Source organism: Nycticebus coucang, chromosome 7, assembly GCF_027406575.1.
Source record: "Nycticebus coucang isolate mNycCou1 chromosome 7, mNycCou1.pri, whole genome shotgun sequence".
In the NCBI taxonomy this organism is placed as follows: domain Eukaryota; kingdom Metazoa; phylum Chordata; class Mammalia; order Primates; family Lorisidae; genus Nycticebus; species Nycticebus coucang.
The window spans coordinates 57563780-57577571 of record NC_069786.1 but is presented as its reverse complement, the minus strand read 5'-3'; the positions used below and the strand labels follow the sequence as shown (position 1 = coordinate 57577571).

The following is a 13792-nucleotide window of genomic DNA, read 5'->3' as shown; positions in this document are numbered from 1 at the left end:
ATTACTAAATAGATTACTAGAAATACTTATTAGAATACTAAAGTAAGAGGCGGAGCAAGATGGCGGCCGAGTAACAGCTTCCTTGCATCTGGGCACCGTGAGTCTGGGGAGATAGGACTCCAGGCATCTCTGGCTGGTGGGATCTGCCTATCATCACTCCTATGAGGATACAGGGAGTCAGCGAGAGACTTCTGGACCCCAAGAGGAAGATTAAAACAGTGGAAAACAGGCAAGTGGTCGCGTGTGTTCAATCCGTCCAAACCTGTCCACAACTGTAAGTTCAGTAGCAGCGAGACTGCAAACCAGAAAGGCCTTACCTGTCAACTGTTTTGGTGTCCTTGGACTTGGCACTGAGTTGAACTGCGTTGGGGAGGGCCTGAGCGGGAGTGTGGAGAACTTTGGCCGGTGTCTAGGACCCCAGTCTGAGCCGCTGAGCCGGACGGAGCTAATAGTGTTTGGCAGTGGGTCACATGGAACCATTGTCAGTGATCTCCCCCGGGAAGCTCCGCCCTCAAGGTTGCAGAGCTAGAAACGGGTGGGAGCTGGTAACCCAGCAACCAAGTAGCCTAAGGGTGGGGTCTGAGCTGCCTTGCAGCCCAAACCCTCAGGGGCAGAGTGAGACCCGTTTTGGCACACTGGGTAAGTGGATAGCCACTTCAGCAGTGATTCCAGCGAGAAAGCTGGGAAAGCTTCTGCTCAGCAAGTTTACAAGTTCGAAGTGCCTTTTAAGTGGGCTGAAGAGAGATTTAGGGTGCCTACCTGCTGGGGTTTGAGAAATCAGCAGCCTCCAGTCGTATCAGAACTGTGATTAACATCTCATACCCCAGAAGACCACGTGTTGCCCAGACAACATTCAATAACATATAAAAACTGCTTTGTTTTTGGTTGTGTATTTTTTCTTTTTTTTTGTTTGTTTGGTTTTTTAGTTTATTTTGACATTGCTGATGTTCTTTTATTTTTTAATTTCAATCTTTTCCATACAGATCCCTTTTTCTTTCTCAATTTTTCTAGTTTAATTATAATTTCCCATTGCTGCTTTTTTTAATAACTAGAACTTCATTTTTGCTAGTGTTTCTACTGCTATCATTTGGTTTTTCACCCAATTTTATCGTTGTAAATTTTCTGTTTGCTTGTTTTGGTTTTATTTATAGCATTTTTGTCTTTCCTCTCTACTTGGTGGACGTGGGGTACTATGTCTGATCAGGTTTGCAAAGAGCTGCTGACCTCAAGGGAACCACCCAACTGGGCACCCCCAGAAGGTGGGGTTTTTTAAGATTGTGTCAAAGTACCCTACTGTACATCTATATTGCCCTGTCTCCCTCTTTCTGTGCCTCTCTTTTTTTGTCAATATTCCTTATACCCACCCCGTCTCCTTTCTCTGTCTTTCTTTTTTTTTCTTATCACTCGGTCCTCCTTTCTTTCATCCCTTTTTTGCCTCAACCTTCTCACCCTTCTGGTCCTGTAACCCTTAGTCCACAGGCACAAGAACTTAAAGAGCAAGAGGAAGTGAAAGGAAAATTAAGGCAAGGAAACAGATAAAAGTAATCACTCATGAGGAAAAATCAGCAGAAAACTCCAGGCAACATGAAGAACCAGTCCAGAACAACCCACCAAGGGACCATGAGGTAGCTACTGCAAAGGATTCCTCCTGTAAAGAAATGTTAGGAATGACAGAAAGGGAATTTAGAATACACATGTTGAAAACAATGAAAGAAATGATGGAAACAATGAAGGAAATTGCTAATAAAGTGGAAAATAACCAAAAGGAAATCCAAAAACAGAATCAAATAAGAGATGAACGATATGAAGAATATAAAAAGGATATAGCAGAGCTGAAGGAACTGAAACAGTCAATTAGGGAACTTAAAGATGCAATGGAAAGTATCAGCAACAGGTTAGACCATGCAGAAGAAAGAATTTCAGAGGTAGAAGACAAAGTTCTTGAGATAACTCAGACAGTAAAAGAGGCAGAAAAGAAGAGAGAGAAAGCAGAACGTTCACTGTCAGAATTATGGGACTTTATGAAGCATTCCAACATACGAGTTATAGGAATTCCAGAAGGGGAAGAAGAATGCCCCAGAGGAATGGAAGCCATACTAGAGAATATTATAAAAGAAAATTTCCCAAACATCACCAAAGATTCTGACACACTGCTTTCAGAGGACTATCGGACCCCAGGTCGCCTCAACTCTAACCGAGCTTCTCCAAGACACATTGTGATGAACCTGTCCAAAGTCAAGACAAAAGAAAAGATTCTGCAAGCCAGGAGTAAGCGCCAGTTGACCTACAGGGGCAAATCCATCAGATTGACCGCAGACTTCTCTAATGAAACTTTCCAAGCAAGAAGACAATGGTCATCTACCTTTAATCTACTTAAACAGAACAATTTTCAGCCCAGAATTCTGTACCCCGCTAAGCTAAGCTTCAAAATTGATGGAGAAATCAAATCATTTACGGATATACAAACATTGAGGAAATGCGCCACAACAAGACCAGCTCTACAGGAAATACTTCAACCTGTTATGCACACTGACCACCACAATGGATCAGCAGCAAAGTAAGAAGTCAGAAATCAAAGGACAGAACCTAACCTCCACAATGATGCAAAAGATAAAACTAAGCAATAGACTCTCACCAAATAAGACGAATAGAATACTACCACACTTATCAATTATCTCAATAAATGTTAATGGCTTGAATTCCCCACTGAAGAGACATAGATTGGCTGACTGGATTAAAAAACACAAGCCATCCATTTGCTGTCTGCAAGAAACACACCTGGCTTCAGAAGACAAATTAAAGCTCTGAGTCAAGGGTTGGAAGACAATTTTTAAGGCAAGTGGAATTCAGAAGAAAAGAGGAGTTGCAATCTTATTTTCAGATACATGTGGATTTAAAGCAACTAAAGTCAAAAAAGACAAAGATGGTCACTTTATATTGGTGAAGGGAAAAATACAACAAGAAGACATTTCAATTCTAAATATTTATGCACCCAATTTAAATGCTCCCAGATTCTTGAAGCAGACCTTACTCAGTCTGAGCAATATGATATCTGATAATACCATAATAACAGGGGACTTTAACACTCCTCTTACAGAGCTGGACAGATCCTCTAAACAGAAATTAAACAAAGATATAAAAGATTTAAATGAGACCCTAGAACAACTGTGCTTGATAGATGCATATAGAACACTCCACCCCAAAGATAAAGAATATACATTCTTCTCATCACCCCATGGAACATTCTCCAAAATTGATCATATCCTGGGACACAAAACAAATATCAACAGAATCAAAAGAATTGAAATTTTACCTTGTATCTTCTCAGACCATAAGGCACTAAAGGTGGAACTCAACTCTAACAAAAATGCTCGACCCCACCCAAAGGCATGGAAATTAAACAATCTTCTGTTGAATAACAGATGGGTGAAGGAAGAAATAAAACAGGAAATCATTAACTTCCTTGAGCATAACAACAATGAAGACACAAGCTACCAAAACCTGTGGGACACTGCAAAAGCAGTTTTGAGAGGAAAATTCATCGCTTTAGATGCCTACATTCGAAAAACAGAAAGAGATCGCATCAACAATCTCACAAGAGATCTTATGGAATTGGAAAAAGAAGAACAATCTAAGCCTAAACTCAGTAGAAGAAAAGAAATATCCAAAATCAAATCAGAGATCAATGAAATTGAAAATAAAAGAATCATTCAGAAAATTAATGAAACGAGGAGTTGGTTTTTTGAAAAAATAAATAAAATAGATAAACCATTGGCCACACTAACGAGGAATAGAAAAGTAAAATCTCTAGTAACCTCAATCAGAAATGATAAAGGGGAAATAACAACTGATCCCACAGAGATACAAGAGATCATCTCTGAATACTACCAGAAACTCTATGCCCAGAAATTTGACAATGTGAAGGAAATGGATCAATATTTGGAATCACACCCTCTCCCTAGACTTAGCCAGGAAGAAATAGAGCTCCTGAATAGACCAATTTCAAGCACTGAGATCAAAGAAACAATAAAAAAGCTTCCAATTAAAAAATGCCCTGGTCCAGATGGCTTCACTCCAGAATTCTATCAAACCTTCAAGGAAGAGCTTATTCCTGTACTGCAGAAATTATTCCAAAAAACTGAGGAAGAAGGAATCTTCCCCAACACATTCTATGAAGCAAACATCACCCTGATACCAAAACCAGGAAAAGACCCAAACAAAAAGGAGAATTTCAGACCAATCTCACTCATGAATATAGATGGAAAAATTCTCAACAAAATCCTAGCCAATAGATTACAGCTTATCATCAAAAAAGTCATTATTTATGATCAAGTAGGCTTCATCCCAGGGATGCAAGGCTGGTTTAACATACGCAAGTCCATAAACGTTATCCACCATATTAACAGAGGCAAAAATAAAGATCACATGATCCTCTCAATAGATGCAGAAAAAGCGTTTGATAAAATCCAGCATCCTTTTCTAATTAGAACACTGAAGAGTATAGGCAAAGGTGGCACATTTCTAAAACTGATTGAAGCTATCTATGACAAACCCACAGCCAATATTTTACTGAATGGAGTAAAACTCAAAGCTTTTCCTCTTAGAACGGGAACCAGACAGGGTTGTCCTCTGTCACCTTTACTATTTAACATAGTGCTGGAAGTTCTAGCCAATACAATTAGGCAAGACAAGGAAATAAAGGGAATCCAAATGGGAGTAGAGGAGGTCAAACTCTCCCTCTTTGCTGACGACATCATCTTATACTTAGAGAACCCCAAAGACTCAACCACAAGACTACTAGAAGTCATCAAAAAATACAGTAATGTTTCAGGATATAAAATCAATGTCCACAAGTCAGTAGCCTTTGTATACACCAGTAACAGTCAAGATGAGAAGCTAATTAAGGACACAACTCCCTTCACCATAGTGTCAAAGAAAATGAAATACCGAGGAATATACCTAACGAAGGAGGTGAAGGACCTCTATGAAGAAAACTATGAAATCCTCAGAAAGGAAATAGCAGAGGATATTAACAAATGGAAGAACATACCATGCTCATGGATGGGAAGAATCAACATTGTTAAAATGCCTATACTTCCCAAAGCAATCTACCTATTGAATGCCATTCCTATCAAAGTACCTACATCGTACTTTCAAGATTTGGAAAAAATGATTCTGCGTTTTGTATGGAACCGGAAAAAACCCCGTATAGCTAAGGCAGTTCTTAGTAATAAACATAAAGCTGGGGGCATCAGCATACCAGATTTTAGTCTATATTACAAAGCCATAGTGGTCAAGACAGCATGGTACTGGCACAAAAACAGAGACATAGACACTTGGAATCGAATTGAAAACCAAGAAATGAAACTAACATTTTACAACCACCTCATCTTCGATAAACCAAACAAGAACATACCTTGGGGGAAAGACTCCCTATTCAATAAATGGTGTTGGGAGTACTGGATGTCTACATGTAAAAGACTGAAACTGGACCCACACCTTTCCCCACTCACAAAAATTGAATCAAGATGGTAAAGGACTTAAATTTAAGGCATGAAACAATAAAAATCCTCAAAGAAAGCATAGGAAAAACACTGGAAGATATTGGCCTGGGGAAAGACTTCATGAAGAAGATTGCCATGGCAATTGCAACAACAACTAAAATAAACAAATGGGACTTCATTAAACTGAAAAGCTTCTGTACAGCTAAGGAGACAATAACCAAAGCAAAGAGACAACCTACACAATGGGAAAGGATATTTGCATATTTTCAATCAGACAAAAGCTTGATGACTAGGATCTATAGAGAACTCAAATTAATCCACATGAAAAAAGCCAACAATCCCATATATCAATGGGCAAGAGACATGAATAGAACTTTCTCTAAAGATGACAGACGAATGGCTAAGAAACACATGAAAAGATGTTCATCATCTCTATATATTAGAGAAAAGCAAATCAAAAGCACCCTGAGATATCATCTAACCCCAGTGAGAATGGCCCACATCATAAAATCTCAAGACTGCAGATGCTGGCATGGATGTGGACAGAAGGGAACACTTTGACACTGCTGGTGGGACTGCAAACTACTACAACCTTTCTGGAAGGAAGTATGGAGAAACCTCAAAGCACTCAAGCTAGACCTCCCATTTGATCCTGCAATCCCATTACTGGGCATCTACCCAGAAGGAAAGAAATCCTTTTATCATAAGGACACTTGTACTAGACTGTTTATTGCAGCTCAATTTACAATCGCCAAAATGTGGAAACAGCCTAAATGCCCACCAACCCAGGAATGGATTAACAAGCTGTGGTATATGTATACCATGGAATATTATTCAGCCATTAAAATAATGGAGACTTTACATCCTTCGTATTAACCTGGATGGAAGTGGAAGACATTATTCTTAGTAAAGCATCACAAGAATGGAGAAACATGAATCCTATGTACTCAATCTTGATATGAGGACAGTTAATGACAATTAAGGTTATGGTGGGGGAGCAGAAAGAGGGATGGAGGGAGGAGGGTGGGGTCTTAGTGTGTGTCACACGTTTTGGGGGCAAGACATGATTGCAAGAGGGGCTTTACCTAACAATTGCAATCAGTGTAACTGGCTTATTGTACCCTCAATGAATCCCCAACAATAAAAAAAAAAAAAAGGAAAAAAAAAGAATACTAAAGTATTACTAAAATTACATGCTATGAAATCAGAGTAACAAAAGAAAGGACAACACTATGGATAGAAAAAAAATAGAGGGGCCAAGTAGTTGCACAAGCAATTAAGGAGAGAGGCTGGTCAGGGAGCAAGGTGAGTGAGTGAGTGACTTTGAAGGTCAGAGTTAGAGAAATTATGGAGGAATATGTGAGCTGATTACAGTGTTAGCCAAGGTCACAGGAGGTTGGAAGGTCAAGGAGCTGAACACTAGCTTCTTGGTTATGTGATGTGTATGGGTTCTCATGTCACAAAGATTATAAACAACTACATAAACATGCACTGTATATTCTTTCAAATGTTCTTCCTTTGAATATACTTTTTGAATATACTTTTGAATATACTTTCAAAGGAAGAACATTAAAAAAAATAATAAAACATTCATGTCCTAAGAGTGAAATTTGGGCAGCATCAATAATAGTGCAAATGGGAACTAAATAAAGGCATTTTCCCTTGAATTTTCAAACAACTTTGAAATATAGACAAATGACTATATTTGCATAAATTATCAAGAGCTTATACAATATGCTTTATTACTTGGTTGTATTTCCTACATCATAAATCTAAATCAATTCTCATTTTCACAAAGCAAATGCATATGAGAAAAACAAAGATCAAGCCTTCTCTCTCAACACTACTCCTACCACTTCTCTCTCCCACCACTCCCAATCTCTTTTATAAAAGTATCAACAATTTTATGAGTATGAGGTATTGCTGATAACTGCAAATTGTCCAAGCATACATATTACAATCATATCATAAAAACAAGGAAAAAGATTCTTACCAAAAGAAGGTGACTCCCTTCCATCTTCTAATCCTGAATCTCTCTCTCTGTCTCTCTTCCGGTGTTTATGACCACGATGCCTGTGACGTCGATGGCTTTTTCTTCCTCCCAGGGGCACATGAACTCCAATAAAGAGTGTTCGATGACCTTTATTAGGGAATAAATGCAAAAATTAAACTCTAAATTACTTCAGGGCACAGAAAATTATTTACATGTTAATAGAAACTCAACATAATTTAATCCAACAAATCATTCTTGAGTTTTTATAAGATGTAAAGTTTGGGACTTGGCACTTTATTTGGCACATTTCCTAATTAAGTATGCCACAGGCCTATCACAACCATTTATGATACTAGTTGTTTAGTTATATATTTTGTAATCTGTCTATTCCCCACACTTTAATTACACTCTTACTAGAAAATAATTTGTTTTACCCTCTCCCCACCCTCAACTAACTGTGTTATTCTACCAATTCCCTTCCCTTCATAGTTAAGTGTGAGAAAAAGTCCCTACCTTCTAATAAACAGATTTCACTAAGGCCTCTACTAATGCCAAGTCTCATGGGGGAGTTTTTCATTTCTACTGTTTCTCATTGTAGCACTTGATACCTCTGACAACAATCTTCTCAGTATTACTTTCTCTCATTTCATCCTCTTTTTCCTTTGTTTTAGCCATATAACTTCCCTTGCTTCTTCTTCTTCCCATTCAAGGCTGGGGACCCCCAGGATCCTGTTCTTGACCTCATGATTTCAACTATGATATAGGAGGTTTGGCAATTAAGTTCATGAACTCGTCCTAGAAAAAGTCCCAATATCTTATTGCTGAATATCGCTATGGTCACCTTTGAAGTACTCACCTTGGGAAGCTATGCATTGAAGCCAACACCTAGTCCACCCTTCAGAGCAATTTTGGGACTCTTTCTAGAATAACCATCAGAATTGTCATCTTTCAGAGGTCTAACAATTAAATTTGCAAACTTGCCATCGAGTGCTTACGTTGGCCACACTGTACAAACTAGTTGGTAGGTTTCATAACCTTGCTATACGTACATCAGTGTTGCACAGCTGTGTTTGTGTAGATGTGTGGCAGTATCTTATTGTGTGGTGTTCATTATTGTTCTTGCATGTTTTTGTGTGTCATGTGATGACAGCTTTAATGGTCATTCCAGAAAAAATAGTTTTTAACTTTGTCAGGTCTATTTATTTTTGTCGTTGCTGTGATTCATAAATTCATAAATTCATTGCCTTGGCAAGTATCTATAAGAGTTTTTCCAACATTTTCTTCTAGAATTCTTACACTTTCATGCCTTAGGTTTAAGTCTTTAATTCACTGTGAATTAATTTTTGTGAGCAGTGAGAGGTGTGGATCCTGTTTCAGCCTTTTACATGAGACTGTTCAGTTTCCCCAGTACCATTTATGAAATAAGAATTCTTTGCCCTGGTGTATGTTTTTGTGTACTTTGTCAAAGATCAAATTGGAATAGGAGGATGGTTTCATATCTGGGTTCTCTGTCCTGATACAAAGTAAATAGGTCTATATTTCTGGTTTTGTGCCAATACCATGCTGTTCTGGTTACTATAGCCTTGTAGTATAGTGTGAAATCTGGTAAAATGATGCCTCCTGATTTGTTCTTATTACATAAGATGGTATTGGCTATTCAGAGTCTTGTCTGGTTCCATACAAAATGTAGAACTATTTTTTCTAGATCTGAGAAAAATAATGTTAGTATTTGTAGGATAATATTTAGAAATAAACATATCCTACATCAAGCACACAAAGTGAACTCAGTGTGAGTTTAAAATGGCTTGCTTTTTTTCCAGAGGCTTAAGGGTCCCCATGGGTCTCCCTGGGACACACGCAGAGTTGGCTTGCCTGGAGTTAAAAATTCCACAAGCCCATTCTCTGAAGCTGTGCACCCCGTGAAGTCTGAGATCAAAGGGTATGCCGTCCTTCCTCAGAGATACGGGCCAGAGGATTGATGTATGTTAACAACATATTGTCAGAGGTCTATAGGTGCTCAGCCCTGAGAAGAAGACACAGTCATTACTTCATACTGAGTAAACTGAGTGAACGCTTGAAGATATTCTTCCATTAACTCTGTTCCCTGTGGCTACTTTCTTCTTTATGATTTTGTTTAGACACCTGCCCAGAGATTAGTCAGTGTCTAGAAGAAGATGTTTACTGCAAAAGTGATTGTGTTGATGTGGTAACAGGATATTTCCTTTCAAGTTGATTTCAGACAGGTAAATTGAGGTAATGGTGAAACTAAAAGATAATAGATTAAGTGTGTATGTGACTAGAAAGATATAAAATCAAACCCCTAAATAACTTCGCCATATGCCATCCCATCCCATGTAGTCTGTTTCTTGACTTAATAATTATAGGAGTGAGTTTACACCCACAGCAAAGCTGCTGTTCGTTCGCATCTCTGGTCATATAACAGTATTTTAATGGGGAGTTCATTGAATTTGTAAGTTACTTAGGATAGTATAGACATTTTTTTTATTGTTGGAGATTCATTGAGGGTACACAGAACCAGGTTACACTGATTGCTTTTGTTAGATAAGGACCCTCTTATATTTGTGTCCCACCCTCAAAAGGTGTCCCACATCCCTTGAACCCCCACCCCTCCCTCCTTCCCTTTCTCAGCTCTCCCCATCCCTCACCCCCCAACAATGTGTACTAGGACATTAACTGTCGTCATATCAGAATTGAGTACATAGGATTCTTATTTCTCCATTCTTGTGTGTTGATTCTGCCAATCGTGAGTGCATGAGTGTGCATGTTTTTCCATCTGTTTACATCCTCTATAATTTCTTTCCTTGGGGTTTCATAGTTCTCCTTATAGAGGTCTTTCACCTCAGTTAAATATATTCCTAGGTATTTTATTTTCTTTGTTGCTACCATGAAAGATATTGCATCTTTGATTTAGCTCTCAGTTTAACTGTTCTTGGCATATATGAAAGCTACTGATTTGTGTATATTGAACCAACCTTGCATCTCTGCAGTTTGCTACGATTTTATTGAGAATTTTTGCATATACATTCAGAAGGGATATTGATCTATAAGTTTTGTTTTTTGTTGTGTCCTCTCTTGGCTTTGATAAAGGTGATACTGGTTTCACAGAATGAGTTGGGGTGGATTTGTTCCTTCTCAATGTTAAGGAATAATTACTGTAGTATGGGTACATGTATAAGTTATTCTTAGTAGGGTTAATAAAATTTGTCTTGTCTGGGGCTTTTTTTGGTTGTAAGATTTTTTTTACAGCTGCTTCAATTTTGGTGCCTGATATTGGCCTGTTTAGGAGTTCTATTTCTTCCTCACTGAGCCTAGGGAGGTTGTATATTTTCAAGAATATGTCCATTTACTCCATATTTTCAAGTGTATCAGTTTAGAGATTTTTATAGTATTCAAAGATGATGTTTTGTATTCCTGTGACATCAGTTGTAATATCTCCTTTTTCATTTTTGATCATATTAGAGTCCTTTCTTTTCTCTTACTGGTTAATCTAACGAGAGGCTTGCCAATTTTGTATACATTTTCAAAGAACCAAAGTTTTGCTTTGTTAATCTTCTGCAGAATTCTTCTGTTCTTGATTTCACTTTGTTCTGCTCTGATCTTGGTTATTTCTTTTCTTCTGTGGTGTTTGGGATTGATTTGTTCTTCCTTTTCTGATTCCTTAAGATACTTTATTAGATTGTTGATTTGTGATCTTTCTGTCTTTTGGATTCGGACATTTAAGACTATAAGTTTTCCTCTCATGACTGATTTTGCTGTATCCCACTGATTTTAACAACTTTTGTTCCCAGTATCATTTACCTCAAAGAATCTTTTTTTTTTTTTTTTGTAGAGACAGATTTTCACTTTATTGCCCTCGGTAGAGTGCCGTGGCATCACACAGCTCACGCAACCTCCAACTCCAGGGCTTAGGCGATTCTCCTGCCTCAGCCTCCCTAGTAGCTGGGACTTCAGGCGCCCGCCACAATGCCTGGCTATTTTTTGTTGCAGTTTGGCCTGGGCTGGGTTTGAACCTGCCACCCTCGGCATATGGGGCCAGTGCCCTGCTCACTGAGCCACAGGCGCCGCCCATACCTCAAAGAATCTTTTGATTTCCATTTTATCTCCTCTTTGACCCAGCTGTCATTTAGCAATAGGTTGTTTGTTTGCAAAACGTTATGTAGGGATGAGTGTTTCTGTTGGAACTGATTTAAAGTTTTATTCCACTGTGGTATGGGAAGATATACAGTATAATTTCTTTTAATTTGAGACATGTTTTATGACCTAGGATCAATCTTAGGGAATGTTCCATGAGCTGATGAGAACATATTTTCAGTAGTTTTGTGGGAGAATGTTCTATAAATGTCAGTTAGGCCCATTTGTTCTAGAGTTCTAAGTCCACTGTTTTCTTTGCTTATTTTCTGTTTGGAGGACCTCTCCTGTTCTGATAGTGGTGTGGTGTAGTCTGTGACAATTATGGTGCTGCTGTTTATCCTTTGGTATAGCTTCAGCAGGATTTGCTTTATGAATCTGGGTGGTCCTGTGTTAGGAGCATAGATATTTAGGATTGTTAAGTCTTCTTGTTGAATTATTCCCATCACAATTAGATCAGGAAAATCTTGGTCTTCTTTTACTTTCATTGATTTCAATTCTTTGCTATCTGATATGAGAGTGGCTATACCAGCTTTCTTTTGGTTTCTGTTTGCATGGAATATTGTTTTCCATTTTTTCACCTTGAATCTAAATGAGTCCTTATGGGTTACATGTATTTCCTGAAGACAACAGATACTTGGCTTGTATTTTCTTTTTTTGTATTCTTTTAGCCAACCCATCTCTCTTCAGTCAGAAATTCCAGCCATTCACATTTATTGAAAGAATTGATAAGTGGGTGGATTTCTGTTTGTCTTACTGTGTAGAACTTCATTGCTTTGTCTTGTCTCTATGCCCTGGGATGGCAAAGCTCTCTACACTCCTCCTAAGACCTGCTGAAGTGAAGTGGTAGCCCACAGCCTCTCAGGTTGAAGCCTGCTACACCCATTCCAAGTCAATTCCTATGCTCAGATGCCGTTGTGCACTACAGGGGAAATTCTTGGTTTCAAGTCACAGAGTATAGCTCAGGAAAGCCATGAGTAAATTTGTTCCTTCCCTAGCCCAATGCAAGCCTGGCATGGTGCACCTGAGAGCTCAGGATATAAGTTAGCTGCTGTCCTATCCCCACCATGCCCGCTGTCTCATGCAATGGCTTTGCACAGACTTCTGGTAGGTCCCTGATCTGACCTGGCAGAGGTCTGTGGAGGTGGTGGAAGTTGTCCCACAGACAAGTTCACACAGTGCTAGCAGAGCAAGTACAGTGCCTTAGTGGTCTATGTTCCCTTTGTTTCCTGCAGAGACTCTGATCTTATTATATGAATTATCCCATCACCTGTTTCTATGCCTTTCCCCCCTTTACTCTGAGTGTCCTATGTTGCTTCTTTGTGACTTCCCAATGCTGTTTTTCAGATGAGCTGCCTGTGCCTTTCACTTCTTTTCTTGGGAGCAATGTGTTGGCAGCCTGTTTCTAGGCTACCATTTCCCCTCCCCACCCCCTCCAGGCATATTTTTAAATAGACTCTGCCTCACACACTAAAAGCCAGTGTGTGCTCCCTCATACCTGAACAACTAGGTAATTCTCAGGTCTCTTTGATTTTACTTAATGCTGTTCCTATATGGGGTTAGAAATTAGTAAAGATGATACGATAGAAAATCAGGCAAGACTTGAGACATGAGCTGGAATGCCTAACCTACAGAATTCAGCATGAGGAGGGAGAAGCCTGATAAACAAGGAGATGGAAAACTTTAAGGAGCTGGAAGTCCCAAGAGGACTGTGAAACAGATTCAAAAGAAATGAAAAATTAGGAATGAGGCTGGGTCCACAGGAGGAATTGTAAGAATTCAGAGAAGGCACTGTTCCAGATAGGGGTAGAACCTATGTGGTTGTGCAAATAGGTTGCTACCCAAAGACCTCTTTTGATTTGCTTATTTACAATCTGTCTATCTTCTTTCGTGAGAAGTCTGTTCATATAATTTCCCATTTTGCAATTGGATTTTTGTTTTTTATCACTGAGTTTTGAGATGTCTTTCTATATTTTGCTTTCTATATTTAAGTTGTCTTAGTCTACTCAGCTGCTATAACAAAAATACCATAAATAGGGTGTCTTGAATAATAGAAAATTATTTCTCACAGTTCTGAAGTCTTGGGAATACAGGATCAAGGTTCTGGCCAAACTGATTTCTGGTGAGATCCTCTGTCTTGTTTGCA

The 13792-nt window shown here is 38.8% G+C and overlaps 1 protein-coding gene across 7 annotated transcripts in view; it reads right to left on the bottom strand.

Moving 5' to 3' along the window:
- SLC4A10 (solute carrier family 4 member 10) overlaps positions 1 to 13792 on the bottom strand; it is a 362931-nt gene that overhangs the window by 180306 nt on the left and 168833 nt on the right. For all 7 annotated transcript variants that reach the window (XM_053596759.1, XM_053596756.1, XM_053596752.1 and 4 more), the window contains exon 3: positions 7498 to 7644. In XM_053596759.1, the coding sequence (XP_053452734.1) occupies positions 7498 to 7644 (147 nt within the window). The remainder of the gene's footprint in view (positions 1 to 7497; positions 7645 to 13792) is intronic.